At 43.0% G+C, this 24,651-nt stretch overlaps 1 protein-coding gene across 7 annotated transcripts in view; it reads left to right on the forward strand.

Moving 5' to 3' along the window:
* Positions 1 to 24,651, forward strand: part of AUTS2 (activator of transcription and developmental regulator AUTS2) — a 798,387-nt gene that overhangs the window by 374,335 nt on the left and 399,401 nt on the right. For all 7 annotated transcript variants that reach the window (XM_074556758.1, XM_074556754.1, XM_074556753.1 and 4 more), the window contains one exon: positions 2,208 to 2,243. In XM_074556758.1, coding sequence (XP_074412859.1) covers positions 2,208 to 2,243 — 36 coding nt within the window. The remainder of the gene's footprint in view (positions 1 to 2,207; positions 2,244 to 24,651) is intronic.

The following is a 24,651-nucleotide window of genomic DNA, read 5'->3' on the forward strand; positions in this document are numbered from 1 at the left end:
ACTTCAAGAGAGTATCCAATTAGAGGAACAGTTAATTAAGTAATCCCCTCTCTTGGTTCTGCCCTCCACTGAAGCCCCCATTGCTCCCCCAGCTTCTAGCCCCACATTTATTATGTCTACAATATATGGAAAAAATTAAACATCCTTGGTTCACTACAGACTGAATAAGAGTCCAGGAAGGTGAACTTACTGTTCTAAAATCTAAGAGAAAGGGTAAGAAAAGGACTAGAGGTAGTTAAGAAGCTATGTAACTGTATAATAGTAGTCTACAGAGTTATGAATATATAAAAAATGTATAAAAAGCCAAAATCTTTTTGGCATCCCCAAAGCAGGGCCTGTGCCCATGGAGTGGCTGTGCCAGGGGCTGTGCCCAGCTGGGAGCAGCAGCTGGGCAGGGCTGTGCCCAGGGACAGCAGGGGAGCTCTCAGGGCCATCAGCCCTGGCACCAGGGCTGTCCTGTGGGTGATGGTGGCACAGGGTGCAGCAGGGGTGGGGACAGGGGGACTTTGGAGTGTCTTTAATTGTGTGCAGTTCCCTTCCCTGATAGCCTGAGCTGTGCACTGCAGATCTGCAGTTTGGCTCCCTGGCTTGGAACAGGGATGAAGGGACAAAAATTCTGTGTATTCCCAGTGGTGTGCCCGGGCTCCTGGGGCCTCTCTGCAGGTCTGGCTGTCCCCAGGCTGTGTCACCACAGGAAGGGAGGCTGTGCTGAGGAACAGGAGTAGGAGTGGAGCTGTGGAGCTCCAGGAGAGAGAAATGAGCTACAGGAGTGGGAATAGAGGTACAGGAGTGGGATTGGAGCTCCAGGAGAGGGAATGGAGCTCCAGGAGTGTGAATGGAGCTACAGGAGAGGGAATGGAGCTCCGGGAGAGGGAATGGAGCTCCAGGAGTGGGAATGGAGCTCCAGGAGTGGGAATGGAGCTCCAGGAGAGGGAACGGAGCTCCAGGAGTGGGAATGGAGCTCCAGGAGTGGGAATGGAGCTCCGGGAGAGGGAATGGAGCTCCAGGAGAGGGAATGGAGCTACAGGAGAGGGAATGGAGCTCCAGGAGAGGGAATGGAGCTACAGGAGAGGGAATGGAGCTACAGGAGCTCCCCACTGGTTCTCAGGCACCCTCACTAGTGAATGCTCCTCTGCTTTTGCTGCTGTGCCCACGGGCTCTGCAGGCTGGAGCTGGGCACTGCTCCCCCTCTGATGGAACAGCCTGACCTGGATTAGCACCAGGATCCCCCATGTCTCTGAGAGAACCCGCTGTGTAATCCCCATTGCTTAGATGAAAAACTAATGAAACAAAACCCTTTATCTCCTTAATTCCTGTGAATATAGAGGTTGTGATCGTGTCCCACTTAAACTGAATTTCATGATGCTATTTTTTTAAAAAGCATTTAAACAAATTGATTATTTTCCATGGTAGTAATATTAGTTTTAATTATTTTTATAGGTTTTAGATTTGAAATCTATTTCACACTGTAGATATTTCCTGTTGGCTTTTTTTGTGATTGTTGTTTCTATATCCTTGGTTTGTCAAACAATGTGGACATCCAAATGGGAAATTGTAGTGACTGCATTCTCCAGAAAATGGTACATTGACTAAAGCAGCCTCTCTGTGCCCACGCATTCTTTACATTTCAGACTACTAATTATGTTTACAAAATGTCTCATTTTAGAAAAGTACTATGTGTGTACTAACCAGGGCCTTTCGGGAATAAATTGGCAAACAGGTCATACACTGAAAAAGTCATCCAAACCCACCGGGCTTTTTGTTTTGAAGTCAGTCTACTTTTTTTCCCTTTCTCCCCCTCCCTCCTGCCCCTTTGTGGCCACGAAGCTGAGGAGCTGGAGTCCAGGGCATTGAATGTCAGCATGTCAGGGAGGCTGGTTGATGAGTGTCTGTTTAGTCTCAGTGCAGGGCGAAATGCCATCATTAATTCATTACCCAGCTGCCTGTCAAATAAATTGGCAATTACGTCCACGGCAGAAGCTTGGAATTCAGTAAATAGCACGTTACCATCTCGGAGTGGTTGAGAGATGTAAAGGGAAAAATTAAGCAACATTGTGTTTGTTTCAGTAGCAGATGACAAGGGGCAGGACGCTGGGGCTGTGATGTGGTGATGAAAAGCTTGGAAAGGGCTGGTAATGAGCTGTGTGGATTGGAACGTGTTAAAAACCATCACTGACTTTCCACTTTGTCTTTGTGTTTTATTGCAGAGCTCAGCTCCTTCCAGCTTGGGAACAGGCTACTTTGTAAGTGTCTATCTCCACTTTCACCCCGTGCCTCAGCAGCAGAGTGTTCCTCACACAAAATGCCTCACACAGAATCCATGGACACAGGGAATACCCCACAACCCCCTCTGCCCAAGGGCTGAGTGCTCCTTTCTCATTATTCCTCACAAATACCCTGCAAGTAACATTTCTGTGTTTCCTTGAACTAATCAGGTGTCAATTTAATTACTACATACATTTTAACAGCACTTAATTTACACAATTATAGCAAATAAAGTGAGCCATGGTCTCACCAGCTCTCTAATGGGAGATGGTAGGATCCTGATTCCCCCTTGCCCCCGTTCTTGTTGATTCACAGATTTTAAAGAGCCCATTACAATATTTTGCCTCATCTCCTGTGTACCACAGCCCAGAGAATGTGGCACAGTGATTTCTACCTGTTGCTCGTGGACACTCTTGGAAAACACAAAAGTTATATTTATGGCAGATTTCCACTTTATGTCCTGAGAAGCAAATCAGGCCCCAGCTGGTTTGAAAATTGATCAGGTTTTTTGGATTTTGTGATTTATTTGCATGCACCTGTATTGATTTAACAGTCTATATTCATACCTTCCTGTTCATTCCCACATTCATCAATATTCCTTTTATTTGCACAGATAAATTGGGAGTGAAAAAAGTTTTCCATTTAATCCAATGTACTGCTTATTTTCTTCCAAGATTTATATCTAAATTGCTCATATCCTGGTTCTCTTGTAATTTATGCTGTATTCTCCAAGCACATCTTTTCTGCCTTTATAATAGCTGTGGGAGAAGCAGAGCATTGTGTATGTCCAAAACCAGGTGGGTAAAATGGGAACCCTGTCCCATGGCACTGCTGTGTGAAGTTATCAGTATAATCAAAGCCTCCTCCTGTCTTCTCACTGAACTCTGGGGAAAAGTAAACTCTGTGGTATTCAATTACATGATGGAAAAACTTGGCTGCACTCTTGTCACATTCCCAGAGAGTCATTTTCTTCTATTAGTTCATGGTGAACTTAGTCTTTTGTCACAGACGTCTGTGATCCTGTAAGAAAGTTATGGGATTAAATTCTGAACGTGTGGTCTCACAAAAATGGCACAAAAGTTGCTTAATACCTGGAGAAATGCGGTGTCCTGCTGGATTTACATTGGACTTCTGCACAAACAGAACTGATGGTGGTGAGGTATGAAAAGAGCATCCCAGGTGGAAAAGTTTTGTGGTAGTTGTTCTAATTATATCAAAGTCCAGATCAGTGTAAGGTAAGTTGTGAAACAGAAAACAAGCTGGTTTCCTTTTGTCATCACTTGCCCTGGTTTGTGTTGTGTATTTTTAAGAGGGAGGAGATGAAGGGAAAAATGATATCAAATGGCTCAACATTTATTTAGAATTAAAAGTAAACCTTGAATATCCTTCCATAGTTCAGAACAAATTGCTTTCCTTTGTCTGGGAAAATTCCAGTCATACAGAAGTCTGCAGACCTGCTCTGGAATGGCACAGGTGTATTATGGGCTGGGGGGCTGTGCCTTGGATAAATGAGCCTTGTTCTTGCAGGGAGAGCTGAATATGCATGGTTTGAGAGCAGTGCTCAGCTTCCTCTCTAGGCAGCAGAGGTAACAGAAGAGAAGCCATCTGCTGTTCCCTGCACCATACTGTCTGTGGGTTGGTCCACTAAAGTGAAAATCTGGAAGGTGTCAGCATCCCCTATGCTCCAACAGAAAGCTTGAAAGTTTCCAGCTCTCCTGAGCAAGGGATTCAGTAACAAGAAGAAGCCTGACATCTTCTAGGGCTGATGGATTGGCACCTTAAATCTTTCCAATTTGGGGCTGTGTAGGTGGGGGAGACATCCCTTGTTGGTGCCATTAATATATTTAACTGAGCTGTTTCTTTTCTATAGCCACAGTATTGAGAGTCTTTAACTTCCCTTTTCTCTTTCCTCACTAATAGCCAAGTAGGTAGAAAATATGCTTCAGTTTCTATCTTAAAGTTGTTTTTACACTTACACAGTCTTGGATGAAACATGAAAGTTTTTTCCCTCCCTTTTCACTTTGGAAAATTGTTTTTAGGATTATCTTGCTTGTTGTTTTAAAAAAGCCCATACTCTTATTAACTTACATGGGGCAAATAAAACCCAGATGTGTTTTGTGGTACCAGACAATGAGAAAAATGCTCCAGAGTGATCCAATTAGCATATGTTTCTGATCAATGTAATTATTGTATTATCAGTGTGCAAAGGAATATGCACTTGAATTGATTTGTTTTTTTCCAAAGCTTTTAACTAGAAAAAGACTGTTCGTTTTTGTGTTTGGTGTTAACCCACAACATCAAAACAGGGGTCATTGGTTTCAAATAGTAAAAATAACTTCTAGTTTAATAGATAATTGGAAATTATTTGATGGATGTTGTATACTGGCCTATTATGAAATATTCTGTACTGCAGCTCACCAGAGGAACCAGGTAGGTACAAATGGACTGATGGACATCTACTGCAGAGGGAAGCAGGTTTAATTCAGAAAGGAATGAACACTGAGGTATGCATTGAGTAGCACATGTTTGCTGTTTAAATCAAGTATTAATGGAATCTTCCTGTGTTAGGCCATGTTGCCTAGGATAGAGATAATCCAGTTTGAGATCCCCTTGGAGGGCCCTGCTTGCACCAGGCTCTCAGGTTTGAGGGCTGGGCCATGTGTGTGCAATGTTTGTGCATGCCACAGCACAGCTAAAATGACTTTTAGGTCCTCTTACTCTGTAGAGATCACTGAGTGTTTAGGGGGACATTTATAACGCTGACACTTCCCAGGAACACAATCATTCTTCCAGTATCTCTGTGATAGCTCCAGCCCAGTAATTCATTGTGCAGCTTCAGTGGTAGTGGTGAAGGCTGGAATTTTACCTCATTTTATACTGTGAGCGGATCAATATTTGAATGGCAGAGCTGGAGACTGAATCTTCTGTTCTTATTGTCTCTATGTAAGTGCTCCTGAAAAGGCAATAGGGAAAGCAAAAATGCTCTGGGGGCATTCCCAGCCTGCTTTGGCAGTGGACAGGGTTGGGAATCTCCATCAGGTGATTCAGGCCAGCCCACACCCAGCTGGGGTGACAGAGCTGCCCTGGACTGAACAAACTGGAAGGAGCTGCCTTCAGCAAAATGGGACCAGTGTGAGTGGCCCCTGAAGGAGAGGGGATGGTGCAGAGCTGACAATGAGCTCTAAATTCACCTTCAGTTTGGATTTCAGTTGGGAACAACTCTCTTCTACTCCTTTCCCAGGTGTTGGCATTTCTGTAGATTCTGTTCAGAAGACACTTTTGTTGGAGTGTGTCTCACCTGTCTTGGTGCTCCTTGTCAGAGGAGACACTTTCCCATTCTTTTTGCATATATTAAACCAATAGTCAGAAAAGAGGAGGTAAAAATCATTCTAATTTTCCTGGGAGCCTTTTGTGCTGCCCTGACTTTGCTGCTTCCTGTGGGATCAGTCCAGTCTATGATTGCTGCATGTGAAGAAACATTTAGGCATGCTGTTAATATTGGTGCACCCTAAGAAATCATAACTTAATACTTCCTAGAAGATCTCCCAGTTGTCTTTGATACTTTTTGCATTGCAAATTGTCATTGTCTCTCATCAAAGACAGATTATAAGGTAGATTACATCTCATCAAGATGTCAGATCAGATAATTGGAAAGTAGTGAGAATTTTAGGAAAAAAAAAATCACCATCTCTTTAAAAGGAAAGCTGTTTGAATTATGGGAGTTTTTAATGTTGTCCAGCTGTCTTGAGATTTCAGGAGGTTGAGATGTTTTAGAATACAATTAGAATTTGTGTAACAGTAAAGTTTTTTCTCTTACCTAGCTTTGAAGAATGATTTTTACTCATTTGTGTATCTTGCCAGCCAAATTCCTTTGTAAGTGGATAGAGGTTCGTTGGTTTGCAACACAGAACAGAGCAGAAATCAAAACTTAAATAACTGAGTCCTCTGCTTCCAAACAACAACCCTGATTCCCAGGATTGTCAGGTTCTTTGGCAATTGTGTGGTTTCTCTGCTTTTGGCAACTTATTTCCATTTCTGTATATGTCTGCTTCTTGAGTCTTGTTTCTGAACATTTTCTGTTCCTCTTTTAATTTTTTTTTTAATTGCATTGTTAGTGTTATTTTTATTTCCTCCAAATGCAGAGAGTTAATGAATTTTTCAGAATTGGGTAGAATTTGGTAATAAGCTGATGATGGAAATAACATTGGGAAGGAAGAAGACTCCTGTGACCCTTCTTTTCCTAACAGTGCTTTTCTCCACCTTAAAAAAGAAAGAAAGAAAAGCTAAAACTGTGCTTTGCACATGGGCTGGTGACTCAGGCAGACATAAATTGTGAGCTTATTCCCCAGGGCTCTGGCTAATCAGTTGTGCTATCCAATTTGGCCCTGAGTGGGTTGGGTTCAGCAGATGTTTGTGCAGCTCCAGCGTGCCACTGGGACACTGCCTTGTGCAATGTTGCATTACATTACTCAGAGCTCTAAAAACCCATCCCAGGGAGAATAAGGGGAGCACCAGTGGTGTTTGGTATGGATATGATGGAAGAACCAGGCTTTGGCCTAGATAAGGGCAGCTATTCCTCTGTGCACTGGGAGTGGTTTCCATCTGAGACATCATCCTGCAGCAGAAATGTGGAATTAAATGTGGAATTAGTTACAGCAGCACATTCTGAGCTCTCAGAGAGCCCTTCAAAAAGCAGATTTCCCTCACTGCCTGGTCCATGTGTTTTGGCAGTGCTCCTGAGGAGCTGAGCTTTGCTCCCTGAGGTGCTCAGGTTGGTGATGCTGGGTGAGAGGCTGTGGACAGACTGCACTGCAGGGAAGCGCAGCAGGACCCTCTGGTTCCTCAGGGCAGAACAGATCAAGTCAAAAGTGTTGTTTGAAAGGGGCTCAATAAATCCAACCTGCTAAAACTGCAGAAGGGACGGAGCCCTTTACTCCACACCTTTACCAAGGTGTTGGTAAATAAAAAACTGTGCTTGCAAGTAGATTAAGCTGCTCAGTTAATTTTAGAGCTTGGCTTGAGGAGCCAAACATTAAAGTGTATTTTGGTGATGTAAAAGTGTGTGTCCATCTGACACACCCTGAGCTCCACAAAGGCTCTGCACAGTGGCTGTGGGATGGCACCACACCATGAGCTGTCATGTCCCCTGTGAATGGAATTGGAAAGAGGATCCTTGTTATCCTCCCTTTACCACTATAAATCATTGTTAACAAATCCTAATTTGCTAAGTAGGGTAATGAACGATCTCCAATTTTCTCACTGTAATTAGTTTTACCAACTATTATGGTGAAGGGTATATTGAAATCCATTTTAACTTCACTTTAAATTCTCCATGTGCCCATTCTTTGCAGAAGTGAAGCTGACAACAGAGGTTATGAATCTTCTGATAGTAAATTCAGATTGGAGCAAAGTGGACAAGATCCCCAGTAGAAATCTCTCTGTGGGCTGTAATTACTCATTAGTGTTTGCAGCCCTCAGTGGAGTGGGTTTGGTGGGGTGCACTGAGACCAGGAAACCTGGTGTTTCTTCATCTCAAATCTTTTAGGTGCTGTCTTTTGTTTTCCAGGAGCCATTAAAAATGCAGTTTATTCTAACTGCTGCTGTAAGGGAGACATCATCATTGCCAGCTAAATACACTGAATGTAATAAAGTCTACCCCAGGTCTATTAATTTTAGCATTTATAAAGCATAGTGCTGTTCCTAGGGAGAGCTGAGGCTCATTAAAGAGTTTGCTAACAACATGACCAGAAAAGCAAGAAGAACAAGAGCAGCTGCATTTCCAGCATCCTGCTCATCACAATAACAATTCTTGGAGCAAAACAACAGTTTTTGGAGAAGAAAACTCTGTATTTCACATATTATTATGTCAGCATTTGGGGAAAGATTAGGCAAGCAGAATAAATGACCTGGGCTGGAATTTGGTCAGGATTGGTCTCTCCTCAGAAAATTTTGAGCAGAGGGGGTGAAGGTTGGAATTATTTTTACAGCCCTTCAGGTTGGTATTTCCTCAAACTCCTGCCCTATTGCATGCTCATGCTTTTTGAATAACATGCTTTGAATCTAAGATCTTCATCCATATATTTCCTTGGATTGTGTGTGTGGAACTGAGTTGTCCAAATGTTACAGAAGGAGAGCAGGGCACCACAGCAGTGTCTTACCCAGCCAGACAGAGCTGAGAGCAGATTTCAGAACTTCAGGTCTTTCTGGTTTGTCCCCTCATTGCTGAAACACAGATTTTCACCTTCTGTCTGAACAATGGAATTTCTTCAATAACTCTACAGTAATTTCTTTAGGACAGTCCCCAGATACTTTAGTGATTCAGAGGGTGACATCCCCAAGGAATTGTCACTCATGAGGGAGCACAGTTTGCTGCCCTGGGCCTTCCCTCTCCTTGCCCAAGCCCACTCCTGCTGCAGTTCTTGAGCAGTTCTGTGCTTTGTCTAATTAATAATTAAATAATAAATAATAGGTATTAATTATCAATAAATAATTAAATTATTTGTGCTTTGCCTCAGTGTCACACTTCTGTGTCTTTCCTATGTTTGAGATTTTTTTTTGTTTTGTTTTGTTTTGTTTTGTTTTGTTTTGTTTGGTTGTTTTTTTTTAATTTCTGGAATGCTGCTACATTTGCTGCTCTTACCTTTCTTCAGCAAATACTTCGCTTTTCTTCCTGTTTCTGTGCATGTTGCCCACTTACCTTGTTGGAGCCACCTTTTCCCCAAGGATTACAATTGTGATGAATGGAGATATCATAAAAAAAGAAGGGAAAAAGGAAGGAAATAAGAGAGCTTATGTGTTTGGAGGCATGATAGAAAACTCTCCATTATTTGTCAGAAGGGTGTCCCTCTTCTGTAACCAGTAGAAAGGGGAGTATTGAAAGTGGCTGGTTCATTTACACTTCAGAACCCTGGAGGCATTCTTGGTTCCTATTTTTGTGGTATTTCAGGTGAACTTGCTTAATAATTTTTTCCAACAAAAATCAATTTAGAAAAATCAAGACAATCATTTACAGGCAAGCGTTTAATTTAACAATTTCTTCTTCTGGACATAATTTCTATAAGACTTAAGATTTGCTGTCAGTCAGTCTGTTTGGTCTCCAATGCCCCATGTTACTGTGGCTCATGTTCTGCTCATCAACTTCTGCAAAGCAAATAGATTATTTTTTTTTTATGTTCCCCCTCTTTCTCTTTCCCATGACACGTGACACAAATTGCAGATGTGAACCTGAATAATAAAGGATTGCTTCACTGATTGCTAAACATGCATTATGGTGCTTTTAAACTCATTTCAGGTCATCCTACTGCAAATTAGTTTGATTGCAAGCAGTTAAGCTGTCATATACAGAGCCTCCATCTTCTGAGGGTCTCAGTTTCATATCAGCACAAGAGAATGCTCAGCAGCATTGCCTGCATTGTGTGATTGATATTTTGGAGGAAAGATAGTGTTGGGTCTCTGGAGGAGGTTCTGTATGGTTTCATGAAAAGAAAGGGCTGTGCAATCCCTCACTGGAGTGCTGCAGGGACTCCTGGCTTTGTGTCATGTAAAGGGGGCTGACCAGTTCTGTATGACACAAGAGCCAGTTTTCTCTTGTTTGTGATGTTTTGGAACTTGGTGGAATTTGTAGCTCAGTGGAAAGAGTGACACTGGATTGTTCCTGTTGCAAATTATCTCATGGCATTATTGTTTGTGCTCAGTAAAATATGAATTAACATTTTCAACCATGTGCTGTTAACAGAACTTTTCAAGACCTCTGCATGGTGTAATACAGGAATTTATACACCAGCTCAAAATGGCAAAGGGCAAAAAGCATTGTGGTAGAAAGGAGATGAAAGGCTGAAATTTGGTGATTTCCCTGGGAAAGGTTTGGTTTATGGTGCCTGTTTGACGTGGGCCCTGTGTGGAGAGGGAGTGAAGCTGACCCCAGTGTGGGAGCCCTGTGCCAGCCTTGCAGAGGAGAAATCAGAGCTGCCCTGCAAACCTGGAGACCTTGGAAAGCACCAGTGCAGGCATGGACTGACTGACAGATTTCTGTGGGGGAAGATAATTCAAAAGCCCCCAAGGAACCAGGAGTGTGCACTGTGGATGGATGATGAGGAGAAGCCATGTGCTGGTGTTATTCTGACGGCAGTTTCCAGAAGCTTTTCATTTTGCCATTTTCTGAGAAATACAGTCTCTCTCTCTTAAATTTTGGAAGAATACATTTATTAATTTAGGCTGTATCATATTGTTTATTTTTAAAAAAAACAATAGGTTTTTTCTTCTTGCAAAATTCACAAGTAAGGAAATGTGAGCTAGTTAAATCAGGAGGAAAACACTGCTGTAATACTGCAGGCACTCAGCTCTGAGCCTTGCCCAAAGAATGACTTGTTCCTATGCCAATGAGTGGTGTTAAGGTGAATATTAGGTTATTCTTCTTTTGAAGGTGAATATTGGGTTATTCTTTTGAGTCCCTTGGAGGGGTAGCAGGCTTGTACCTGAAGCAGAGAACACATCTCCTGATTGCAAGAATTAAGGCTGAATTTCAGAGAAAAGAGTCCAATCCCCTTTCTCAGCCTTTTATGTCAGAACTCAAAATTGCTGTCTGATAAAATGTAGGACACCAGATTGAATTACTTCATTGAACCACTGCTGTCCCCTGTTAATGGTAATTGCACGGATATAGTGGTCTTTCTTGGCAACATCTCAGATATTTACCTCCCACTGTTTTTCAATTCAAACCTTTGATGAAAATATTCCCAGTACTTCTTTAAAGCAGACACCCAACTGTCTTTCTTGACAAAGGCAAGGTCTTTAAATCAGATCCTGACAATTTGTGACACAGCAGTCTATCTAAATCACCTTTTACCTATGTCTCTGTGTCATTTCCTGGAAAAAAAATGTCCATCAGAAGAAGGTTGCTGAGGGCTTGGTGCTCAGAGAGTCTGTGTGTGTGGCAGCACCGAGCTGGAAGATTTGTGTGTTTGTTTCAGTGGAAGTAATTAAATGAAGGCTTGTAAAGTTGCAGTGCATGCTGTAATGGTTCATTAGAAATATTTGGGAGTATTTTGTCCATAAGAAAATGATTATTAGGTTATTGCTGCTCTCAGACCATTAGGAAGTCAAGGTTTTTGATGGCCTTTCCTTTAGCATGGTAAATCTGTTAAAAAAAAATAAGAAAAAGCAGGGCAAATATTTTCATCTTCACTCTACCTGAGGGTTCATGTGCATTCAGCTGAAGTAGCTTCTGTTCACCTCCTGAAATCTCATCTCTCCTGATCTGTGAACTCTCCCTCCACAGAGGGGTGTGGATGCCACAGCACTCCTCAGCCCAGCCACGGTGTGGTTTGGGGCCTGAGGTGAGCAGGGCTCTGACTCCTTGTCTTGGTTTGGAAAGCCAGGTGTCTGCCAAGGAAGGCAGGAGCCTCCTCTGAAATGGAAAATGTAAACCTCGTCCCTCTGAAGTGGTATAAATTTGAAATTAAGGGGCTCTCAGGCAAGAAATATGGGAGCAGGAATAACAGTTCTTTAATAGGGAAGAAAAGAAAAAGATAAAATAAACAATGCCGTACACGAGAACAACACTGACAGAGTCAGAACCCAACCTGACACCCTGTGGGCAGGGGTTGGAGAATTGGCAGCACAGCTGAAGGGGCTGTGTGATGGAGCTCTCTGGAAGGCCCTGATGGTGACAGATCACTCCCTCCCACCCGGTGGGTGCTGAGTCCTGCTCCTCCTTCCCTCCCTTCCTGCCCAGCAGTAACATCTGCCCTGCAGGGTGCTCCCCTCGGGGTGCCAGCTGTGCCAGGCTCTCCCAGCAAACCTGCCCCGAGCTGCCACATCCCTGCAGCCACCTCTGCTGCCAGCTTGGAAGAGGCAGCCTGGAGCCCAGGATGCTGTTAAACAGCACCAGGACCTGTCTGCTGCCTGCCCACTGTCCCTTCCCCTCCGCACCCGGGCTGTGCTGGGCCCAGGAGCCGCCGAGCTGCCAGCCAGAGCAGAATCGCTCACAGCTGCTGAGTGCCACCTGCTCCTGCCCAGCTCCAGCCAAAACAGCTTCCTCCCCCGAGTGCCCTGGAGTGGGGAACCCAAGAGCTGTTCAGAGCAGGCAATATTCAGTGTGGATGGGGAAGGGACACAGCAGGGCTTGCTCGGGAGCAGGGTGTGATGCAGGAGGTCTCCAGGACTGATGTCTGCTTCTCCCATTCCAAGCTCAAATCATCCCTTCTCCTTCTTCCAGTATGTTATGTTGCTTATGAATATTAATTCAGCCCTCTCTCCCTTTATATGCCATCCTTTTCCCCCATCCAAGCTAATACAAATTTAGTGTTGTTAAGAAAAAAAAAGAAAGAAAAATAAAGGAACTGCAAATGACAGTGAGAGCAGAGTGTCTTCCTTGGCTCTGTGATGTATCCAGGCAATGACACCTGGTGTGACACTGCATTTTATTCTGTGGTGGAAGAACTCCTTGACCCTAAGAAAGCAAAAGAACACACTTTCTTGTGATTCCCCCTCTGTTTCTCGATAACCTTCCTCATTCATCACCAGTGCCCATCATTTGCCCAGTGTTTCCCAGCAGTTTGCAGATATTTTCATGGTTTTGGTTTACTAAATACATTGTGCTTACTTAAATTCTCTGTAGTACAGAAACAGTAAATAAAAGGTTGACATCATTATGAATTCATAGCAAGAGGCCACTTGACAGCCCTCTGAGCACCATGTTCTTTCTTAGAGTACTTCATTGCTTCAAAGGACTTTGTTCTCATTGAATCAGTAGAAATTCTGTTGTATTTAACTAGAAAACCATGTTCTAATGTCTACATTCATTTATTTAAAAGGAAGATTTGAGGAAGGTTTGTTGTTGAGTTAACCTGCTGGCAGTTTTATCCAGTTTGTGCCAGGCTTTAGGCTTAGGAGCTGGCTTTCTTAGGTGCCTTTCAGAGTCAAAGCTTAGGTTTAATTTTGTTGCTTGTGTCATAATTATCCATTGATTACTTCTTGCTTTCATCTTTGCAGTTCAGTTCCCAGTGTTTCTTTTTTCTTTCCTTGCTTTGCTATCATTGTCTGAGTGTCATTAAACTGCTTTGAATTTGCTCTTCATTCATTTCTGAGCTCAGTTATAAAGTCCTTTTCCTTGCCTATCTGCAGTACAAATGCCTGGAGTGATAATAACTAAAGCCTCTTTATTATTTCTTGAAAATATCACCTGGGATGTTCAGCTGAAGGTGGGTTTGCTGCAGCTTCTTTGGAAAGATAAAGAGAACTTGACGCAGCGTGGGGAGAGCTGTGGGCACTCAGGCTGTCACAGGCTCACTTGCATAAATAATGTCAGCTAGGAAATAAATCATAGCACTCTTTTGCTGTTGGTAGCCTGGCTTCCTAAAACTTCTCCAGGTCCTCTCCAGGGGCCTCTGTCTGATGTTGGTGATGAATATGTAAGGGAACAATTGGAATACAGGGCTTTGAGAAGTGGCAATCCCAAGAAATTCCACTGAATTATCTTTCTCCCATCTATTTCTTCCTCATTGCACAGTACCAGGAAATTTGCTGCTCATGATACAGGATACCCCATTGGAGGAACCAATTGTTCCCTTTTCTCAGGTTTCTGTGATTGAGATGACCCCCAAGCTATTAAAGTCTCTTTTTCCCCAGCCCCATGACCAAAGAAGAAGTTGAGATTCCTCAGCTCTGCTTTTCAAGGTTGTTTATTTTCTCTTATCTGTTCCATTCTGTCTCTGACCTGCTGAGCTCTGTCCAGCAGGTCGGGTTGTGGCACAGTCCCTGCCCTTGGGGTGCTGTTGGCTTTTTATACTAAGAACTGTGTGTACTTTATTAACAATAATTTTCCAATACCTATCCCATATGTTAGACAGTCTGTCTCTACTCTAAACCAATCCAGAAGTGCCACCATCACAGCAGAAGATGGAGGATGAGAAGGAGAAGAAGGACAGGACATGCCCAGATTCCTCCATCTTGCCTCTTGAACCCCCATTCTAAAACCCCAAAATTCTACTTTTTCACTCTGTGACAAATTCACTATCATTCTGCTCAAACTCTTGTGGCTTGTAACTCTTCACACAGAGTTGGTGATTGTTTCCATGGGCTAAAATCAAAGGCACAGGTGTTTGTGAGTCTGTGCCAGGGTCTCTGAGCCCCTGCCAGGGTCTGGAATCACCCAGGGCAGCCAGAGCAATGTCCTGGGGTCTGACACCTTTCTCTGCATAGCCCAGAGGAAGGGGAAATGCTTGTTCCCTATACAGGGGTGGCTGAGCTGCCTAAAAGCACATGGAAAGGCAGGATGGTGGGAATAGGTCACAGCCATTATCTGCAGGTCATTGCATCCAATCTCTGTTTTCCAGCTTTGCCTTGCCAAGCAGTTTCCCTGGCCCAGGAGCTCTGTGTCTCCCCTTGTTCCTGTGCTCCTGCTTCCACAGGGTCTCTGCTTCTCCCTTCTCTTCAATTATTGTGTCAGTTGACTGTGTTCACATAGCTAGAGAGCAGTAAAATATTTCATCTGTTGACTGCTGCATCTAAAATAGATTAAATTAGTGTTTATTCAACTTTTTACTGCTGACTTACAAAATTACTTTTAGTCTGGTTTGGATAGATAACTTTTTCTTATTAATTTATTGCCATGCTCTGCTTTGATTGCTTTTTTTTTCATTGGTATCAAATCATATGCTGCTTTAATATTTCCTCCAAGATGTGCTCTTGATTAAGTCTGTGTTGGATATTTATACCACCGAGAAGGATACTATTTAGAAATTCACTTTCTTAATAAATACCTGTTTTTAAAGCTCTCACTTCTCTAAATTATGGTGACTTGATTTAAGTGTAGTTAATCCTACTTTGTTTCATGGAGCTTTTGCATAGACATTGGGAGAAAATACTACATCAGGAATGGACACATATAGAACAAGTGATACAGGATCAAAGGGGATGTGATTTTGGGATGAGGTGTAAAACATTTTGGTTGAAATTTTTATGTAGTGCCAGAATGATTTTGATTTTGGTACTATGGCAGAATCTGAGATCCTCTCATTAGTTTCTATATATCAACAGTCCTTGACTTAAAAAGCTTATAACAGAAGTGACTTGTGAAGTTTGAGATGGAAAAAAACCCCAAACCAATGGAGAGAAGAGAATATAATGCAAAAATATTATATAATGATAGATAATTATAAATTATATAATTAATAACAATTCTATAATAATTAGTTATATACTATATCATTATATATTGTAAATAACTATGTGACCTCATCAATCAGAAGCCAGTTCAGGGTTGCTGTCCACGGCCATCAGTGTGGTTGTGGATGTGCAAAGGCTCAGAAAAGAGCCTTCCAAAACAAAACCTGTCCAGGCTGGTACCAGAGTTCCCATCAGCTCCAGTGGCTGCCTCAGCCCTGCCAGGCCACCCCAGCTGCTGAGCTGCCCTGTGGGGTCAGTGAGTAACACTGATGTGTGACACACCTCACAAATCATATTTTTCTGTGTGACTTTCTAGGAAAATGCTTTTTTTAAAATGTTCTTATTTGAGGGGGTTTTGCTTGTTTTGCTCAAGAAGTTTATGTACAACAAAACTGATGTTTTCATGAGCTCTTCAATTTGTTTTTTAGCCTAGCCCATTATACTTGACCTTTCTTTGCATGAAAAAAATATTCAAATGGTTGTTATTCCTGAGACACGCCATTATTTTTTTTCTTAATGTGTTTTCTTTGTCAGATGCTACTTTTGAAAAAAAAATCCTGATATTTCCCTCCTAAGTATGGAGCAAGCCTGTGAACCTTGAGGCCGTGTCAGCTGTGGCTGCTCTCACTGTCTGGAACCTCCTGCCAGCACTGGGAGTGCTCCTGCACCTCCTGCCCTGGCCAGCCCTGGATGGATTTAATCACAGCTCCAGTTCATTCTGCTCTGCCAAGCTGGTGTGGTTGATTTTGCTGGCAGTAAGGAAGGTGCACGAGCAGATCCTGGCTGCAGGGCACATGTGGGAACTTCCATGGGGGAGCAATTATACCCAGTGGGGAGTTTGCAATGGCCTCAGCTGCAACAGCTGTTTGTGACTCAACATCTGGCCTGGCCTCAGCCTCATCACTGTCAGTGCTCTCAAACTGATGAACTGAGCATTTAGATAGTTTATGTAAAAACAGTATGTTTTAATGGTTTTCTTTGGCTTTTTTTCATTCTTTATGTCCCTTTGAAGGAAAAGAAAAGCACTTGTATGTGGCATTCACATTCTCTGAACAGAGAGAAACATAATTCTCTCTTCCAGGATTTTTCCTGGAGAAGCACGGAGAGAAAACAGAAAACAATTCTTAGCTCTACTTGCTGCTCTTGGTTTTTTTTGCACTTGTGGAATGTGTCAGGAAGATTGTTTACCTGAAGTGATTTATCAATTGGATTCTGCTGAGGATTGTTTTGTTTCCTTGTCCAGTTAAGTCAAAGCTGTGTCCTGGCTGTCTCAGACAGTCACAAGCTTTTCTTTAGTATCTTTTGTATAGTATAGTATAGTATAGTATAGTATAGTATAGTATAGTATAGTACAGTACAGTATAGTATAGTATCTTTTTACTATAGTTATAATATAGTATTAATGAAATATAATATAGTTTAATAAAGCAATTGTTCAGCCCTCTGAATTACAGAGTCAAACACCAATCATTCCCTGCATCAAGGGCTCCCTCCATTCAATACTTGTTTGTAGATTTTTTCCCCACAAAACCTCTGGCTCTGTTCTCTGCTGATGGAAAGGCCTTGTTGCCTGGAGATAAAAGCACCATTTCTTGCATCAGTTTAAATTTCACTCTCCTCTTCACAGTCTCATCTCAACAAAGCAGAGGTTCAAGTTTAAACACATGCTTACATATGCTTTATTCAAGAGAGCGTGTAAGCACACATGCATAAAACTGAAGTCAATGGGATTTAAGTGTGTGCTTCACTTTAAAGCATGTGCTTCACCACTCCCCTGAATGCAGGGGGTTTAATCTGAGTGCTTTGGAAATTGCAGTGGCCTTGCACATATTGGTTCTTTTATCCATCTGGAAGAAGGGCTACTGTGAAATTTAGTAAGTACTGTTCACACTTTGAAATTTTCGTGTAATGCATGCCTGTTTCTTTCCTTGCAGTAAGTTTAGTTTACACACAAAAGCACCATGAGAAGGTTGGAATTTGTTCCTGTGCCTTTGAGTGAGCTGAGCTGAGGCTGATGGGGGTGGGTGGGTGTTCACACTGTGCCTGTGCCCAGCTCTTCTGTCTAAGGCACGATGGCACCCAAAACTGCAGTATTTAATCTGGAGGCTTTCCAGTGGCCACTGGTAAATATTTAACTTGTCCAGGACAGCAGAAGCTTTCCCCAGACCCTGTTAGAGTGAGGAGCTCAGAGGCACCTGCAGAGCAGTCACTCTTACCTGCCTGCCTGGTGTTGGTGGTACTTGGAATCCTCTGTAATTTCCCTTCTGATGTGGAGCTGAGCTCAGCAGCTGGGCCCCAATGTTTTGAAAATCTTTGAGAACTAATTAGGCTCTCCTCAGAGTACAGCTCATCCAGCCAGTCTGAATAAACAAATGGCACCGTTTGTATTAGGAAATCTCTACAAATGACTGATCCCTGTCATGGGGTAACATTAATCTTTTTAGTATAGATTTCCAATAGTTAACCATCTGGCTCCATGCAGTTTTCCAGAAAACACTCACTACTGGGGCTGGTGCAAAGAAGAAGGTGGGATTAATAACCTGAATACATCATATGAAGCATTAATCTTTAGGATTGGCCATTTGTTTTTATCAAAACAACTCCCATAAGATAATATTTCACAGCATGTGGTGCTTGCCTGGACTTCTTTCAAAATGAGAAAATGTTTCAGTGTCTGCCATGATCTGCACTTTGGAAATTCAGTGTGAATGATCAAGGCTGGAAGAATTTTGTGTTCTCTTCTGCTTTATGTTGCATTTACAGTCCTGGCCTGTTCACTGGCAATGTGTGTGCATTGTGATATTGGTTGTTAAAGCTTTTCATTCAGAGTAACACATCAATATAAGACTCTAAAATCACCCAAGCAATGTCAATAATTAACACACAGGCTGGGACAGGCACTGTGTTCATCCCATGGATGAATTTTGCCAACTGAGCTGTCCAGACAAGTCCAGGCCCTTGATGCAGGTTAAATGGTCTCAGTCTGGCCGAACATTTAGGCACCTGCTTGAATTTAATCCCTGCTTGTTCTGCAGATTTCACTGGTCCCAAGTGCTCTGTTGAAATGCAGCCCTGTGACTGAGGTCCTGCCTTAGCCCCCTGACCTGCAAGCTGTGGCAAATTAAAGGCAAAAGCAGCTGAAGGGGTTGTGGCCCTCAGGCTGTCTGTCCTGCCCCTGTGATGGAGATCACTCCTCTGCCAGGCACTGAACCAATGGCTGCTGAAGCACAGTGGGTTAAACTCAAACTGGAGACAAAATACCCCGAGCTGAAAAGCTGAGCCCTCCAGAAGCTGCTTCATGAGCTGTGTCATTGTCCCTGGGGTGGCAGGACAGCTGCCACCAGGGGATGGGGAGACGCTCTAGGGGATGGGAGCTACCTTGGCCATCTGATTTTGATCCCTCCCTGCATGCAGAGCAGGGCTCCCAGTGCCATCCCTGCCAGCCTGGTGCCACCTCTGCCAGCCTGGCTGTTTGTTTACAGGGTTCCCAGTGCCATCCCTGCCAGCCTGGCTGTGGCAGAGCTCCCAGTGCCATCCCTGCCAGCCTGGCTCTTTGCAGGGCTCCCAGTGCCACCCCTGCCAGCCTGGCTGTTAACAGGGCTCCCAGTGCCATCCCTGCCAGCCTGGTGCCACCCCTGCCAGCCTGGCTGTTTGTTTGCAGAACCCCCAGTGCCATCCCTGCCAGCCTGGATCTTTGCAGGGCTCCCAGTGCCATCCCTGCCAGCCTGGTGCCACCCCTGCCAGCCTGGCTGTTTGTTTGCAGGGTTCCCAGTGCCATCCCTGCCAGCCTGGCTCTTTGCAGGGCTCTCAGTGCCACCCCTGCCAGCCTGGCTGTTTGTTTGCAGAGCTCTCAGTGCCATCCCTGCCAGCCTGGCTGGCTCTGTGCTGCCCTCCCAGCACTGCTGGGGCTCTCCTGCCTTCAGCAGACCAGAGCAGCAATCCCAGCTGGAATCTCCAGACAGGAGGGGCTGCACCTTCCTCGTGTTTGGCTGCAGCACATTGTGAGCACCATCAGAACAGAACTAATAATTTTCCTAATCTGCATGTGACACGAGTGCACTTGAGTAATGTACAGCGCTCTGTACATAAACCATGTTTATACCTTCTCACCCAATCATGTCTGCTGCAGTATTTCCAAATAAATGGTGGGTTCCTTGGTGATTCTTCCTGATAGAGAGTGATTTGTAATAATCTTGTCATGCCAAACTCATAATAATACTAAATGAAGACATTTGTTGAAGGAAGTGATTGTAAATTACGAGCAAATTCAAGCCTTGCTGCCATTAATCAATACTGAAACACAACTTTTGCATTCCTGATATAACACTGCTGAATCCAATCTCATGGATTTTACATTTCCATGTGAATTAAGCATTTCTTTTGATTTAAACCTTTTTTTTTCCTCCTGGGAAAGGATAAGGCTTTTTTGAGGTGAGTATTTTATACAATCTTGACAGATCTGTACTTTCATAGGCAGAGCTGGTAACTTTTGTACACAGTTAGTTAACCTGTAGTGCTTACCCTGGTTGGCATTTCTGTGGGGTTGTGCATTGAGCTGGTGTGGGTAAAGCTTTGCATAGTCAGGATCTCTGAAAAACCTCCATGGTGTTAGTTGTGTGGCAGTATTTGATTGAGAACCTTCTCCTGGATGGTCACAGGGGTTTATTTTCAGTACCTGAGCCCCCTCCACCCTGATTAGCACTGACCCAGAATGTTCAGTGCATTGCACCCAATGGGAATGGGGGTATTGCAGTATTCTGTTATATTATTCTCTTTTTTTTAAGATGTGGTAGAACTAGAGTTCAAAGTGAACCATCAAACCCATTTCAAGGTTATTACCTTTTTGTCAGGCATTTCAATACCAATTTATTTTGGTTCAGCAACCTCAGTATTGCATACTTAGCAGCACAGTTGTAATGATATTTTCATATGTATTTCCATTAAAAACAGAGAGAGGCTTCCATATCCTATGATCAGTTTTCCATTTAATCCTTCTTCTAGTATCAGCCACTCATTTTGGTTGAATGTGGAAAATGCAGTTGATTGTTTTTGATAACCACTAATGCATTCTGCCAGTGATTTCTTTCCACTCGTTACAGTAATACAAGAAGATTAATCGTACTTGATTTTATTTTAAAATATTAGACATCAATAATACAAAAGCTGACACTTCTGGGAATTTAACCTACTGGATTATTTATGTCACAGACAATTTTTTTATTTAAGCAATTGCTTCAGAGTAAATGCAGAGACTGTCAGCTGTTTATTCACAGCCATGTGCATAGACTGGTGTGTGTGTTTTCTAGGAACAGCACTGCTATGGCACATTTTCATTCTGCTAAACTGTAGCTTTTGAAATATTTAAGAGGCTATTGTACTTGTGTCCTACCAATCTCTTTATTTTAGGCCTGATTTAAAGCATATTGGAGTCAATGCCCATTCTTTGTTTGATCTCAGTACATATAATTCTCAGTGACTGGGAGTTAATAGAGCAGCTCATCCTCTGTGATACCTGCAGTTGGTATTTATGTGTCTGCAGGAATGTGTGCCCATGCACAGGCACACAGCAAACCCCAGAGCCTTGTGCTGGGAGCTCCTGGTCTTGGAATCCAATTTATGTGGGAGCTGTCAGCCTAGTGCAGAGTGGAAGGAGCTGACGTGGCTCAGTGCAATTATTTTCAGCAGCTGGGGTTCAAAGGTGAGTCCATTTAGCACTGCAGGGCAGGGCTGCAGCATCCTTGGTGCTGGGTGTATGAACTTTGGTTAAAGAGGGGGCAAAGGGTCTGATGTAAAAGTCACTGACTTCAGTAGGCTTTGGGTCAGAATCTAAATACAGTTTTTATCTGCTAGATTGTTCAGCTATTACATTTTACCAGAATATTTGTGTGTTTCTTTTGTGCTAATGGTCTGAGGGAAGTAATATTTTTCAGAATAATAAAGCTGTTAAAGAAATATGGTCTGATTTTCTGTTTCTTTAACACTGACATCAGGATGGTGTAACTCTTTTGAAATCAATGCAGTTACACCAGAATAAAGCTGCTGTTAATGGAGTGCAGAAATTGATGTTAATGGAGTGGAGAAATCTGAGAACTTCTTTATATCAGACTCAATTGACTCTAATTTTGATCATCTCCCTTGAACTGGAATTAGTAAACACTGAAATAGATAGAACTGCACTGGAGTAAAAGCAGTGTAATGGCATGGAGCATCCATCCTTTGTCAGTCAAAATGACTGCTAAAGAACCATTCTAACTTGAATTTCCTTAGTGGAAATTATTCTTTAACCATTCCATTTAACTTGAATGGTTTTGGAAATTCAGCCAGCATTTCAGTGGCAGCTCAGATTCTGTGTTTTATGGAACAGGTTTTTGCCTCGAGAGCATCTTCTCCAAACGCATCAGTGTTGTAACTCAGCTTTCCTCAGATGAAGTGGATGGAGGTAAATTTGGCATTCTGATGAAAGCCTGAAAACCAGAGTGTGCAAGTTTTAATTGATCTTCCAGACTGTTACAGCAGTAACAGCTAGAGATCAGATCATGGCATTCAAAACATGCAGAAGTCCAAATGAAGGCAATTTGCTTTCCAAGGTCTCCAGTGCTTTGTGCTTAGATGTTTGCAGTTGCCCATTTGTCTGTGATGAGTGTAAAACAGCAGACTCTGAGAGCAAGCTTGTGTTTTTCTGTGCCTCTGATGCTGGTGCAGAGCCATGGAGCTGCCCAGGCTGAAGTCCTGCAGTGCAGATAAGCAGCAGTGAAGGCTGGGATCTCTGGGAGAGGCTCTAAGTAGGAGGACATTGCAGGACATTGGTGTCCCCTCCATATTTTCTATGTCTCTCTGCAGAAAAGGCACAGAACATCAGAACAGAACTGCTAATTTTCCTAATCTGCATGAGACACGAGTGCACCTGAGCAATGTACACCTCAGCAATGTACAGTATAAACCATGTTTATACCTTCTCACCCAACCATGTCTGCTGCAGTATTTCCAAATAAATGGTGAGATTCTTGGTGATGCTTCCTGACCTGTGAAGGAGAGCAGCATCCAGAACCCCTTGTGACAGGAGCACACTGAATTCTCAGTGTTGCTGGCCAGCTGTGCCTGCAGCTGTGCAGGATGTGGCTCCAGCACCCCTTCTGTGCACACTGATGGTCCCATGGCCTTACTGTCCCTGCTGACCCCAGGGCCTTGCAGGTCCTTGTGCATTGCTGCTTTCTCAGAATGCCCCCTCTGGGGAAGCTGGGCTGCAGCAGAGGTGCCTTGAGCAGAGGCTGCAGCATCTTTTAGCTTCTCTCCTTCCTGGTTACATTGCAGACCTGGGTAACAATTTGCAGAATGCACTTCTGGAATTTGGAGACTCAGATTTCCTCTCTGGCCTGTGAATTTCACTGTCACTGCTTACCTGTCCTTCAGCCAAGTACAGCAGAAAGGTGCTGGGGTTCCGAGTGTGGAATGTCTTCCCTGTGGAGTTGTGATGTCATTTTCAACACTGCAGCTTTCTGTGTGTGATGCAGACTTCAAAATTGTCTGAGATCAAATGCCTCATATTCACAGAGCAGTGAGAACCATTGTTTGAGGTTCTAAATTATGGTGGGGAGATGTGAGGGCAGGGACACTCCTTGGTTGAGGAGAGCTGGTGTTAATGATCCAAATTTCACTGCCATCCAGAATTACTACATTGTTTTGGGCAATGGCTGTGGAATATATAACCTGTAAATGTCTCAGCAGATTGCACTGAACAGAGCTCAGCAGATGAAAGCTGTGATCCATGACTGGATCCTTCTTTGGAATAAGAAGTGACTACACCTGGAGCATTGCTCCTGCAGAGCAGAGGGTGATGAGTGCCTGTTTCACTGGATTCCTCTTTGGCTCTGAGTGCCAGCCCCTGAAAGAGAAGCCAAATGAAACATCAGGGACCTTGCAAGTATAACTCATGTTCCTAGCATTGCAGTGAAGTTTAAAGCTAATGAAAAGAAAATAATGAGCCACTGGCTTAAAAAAGAGGCAGGAGTATTTATTACATCTGGCAGTCTAAACCTTTACTGTATTCAACCAGCAGCCTGAAGGACTGGATTTTTCCTTCTCTCTGATATAAATCAATTTTCAGTGTTGCCTTGAGCATCTCAGTTGTGGGGCTTCAATTTCAGTGATTTGAGATTTGTGGATAAGAAAAGAGATGAAAATATCTCGATCTAAAGCAGATTGTTGTAAGCAAGCAGAGACAGACCTGGGAGCAAAGAGAAGGTAGGTGTCATCTGCACTGAACAGATAAAAGCTGGGGCTGACTTTGACAGGAGTTTTCTGTGGCTGAAATTTCCCCTCTTGGAAAGGGATAGCAAAAGGCTGACCATGTATTTCCATGCTGGGCTTGGCCATGACACACAGGCATTTTAAAGCAAGATATTTGTACCTGGGAGCAAAGCTGAATTTCCCCCGTGGCTGTGAGCACTGGCAATTGCTGCTTCCCAGGGAACCTCCAGCACCTCCTGCCAGCTGCTCAGCAGAGTTTGGCTGGTTCAGTGCAGCCTGTGCAGGGCACTTGGAGATCTTTGGAAGGTTGTTAAGTTATACACAATCCTTTTACTAAACACATGCAGCAAATAAAATCAGCTAAGTGCTGCATAATTGATCGTGGGGTCAACATCTTTCTCTTTCTTCGTTTTGTAGTTTATTTCAGCCTCTGAGAAATGTGAACAATTATGCAGGTGTAGTCGCTACCAAAAGTAAGAAAGATTGAATTTGCTATTTGTAGCACTATAAAGCAAATACAGAATTCAATAATGTGTATTTTCATTATCCTAATGGAAGATCTCAGTATGTTAAATGTGTTCAGATGTCCTTGGCAAAATTGGGGTCAGTCATGTGAAATGGAGACAAAATGTGTTTCATCATCTTGTGGTTATTATACTACAAGGATTTCATTGTAAAGTGCAACAAGTAATTGCAGCCACATTCCTGATGCTATTGACTGCTTTATCTAATGGAAATGATTTCTTTCTTGATTATTTAAAATGAACCTTTTACCATTGTCATGTAAGGAAGTTGTAAAGTTGTTTTTTTTTTTTAAATACATTACAGCACCACCATTAATAACAACAACAACAACAAATTAAGAGTGTGCACTTCTTAGATGGTTTCATCCAAGGATCTAAACATGCTTTAGGAAGAATATCCAAATTAAAGTCCTTGTGAGGAGACAAATGGCAGGGAGGATTGATTTAA

Source organism: Zonotrichia albicollis, chromosome 22 (genome assembly GCF_047830755.1).
Source record: "Zonotrichia albicollis isolate bZonAlb1 chromosome 22, bZonAlb1.hap1, whole genome shotgun sequence".
NCBI lineage: Eukaryota > Metazoa > Chordata > Aves > Passeriformes > Passerellidae > Zonotrichia > Zonotrichia albicollis.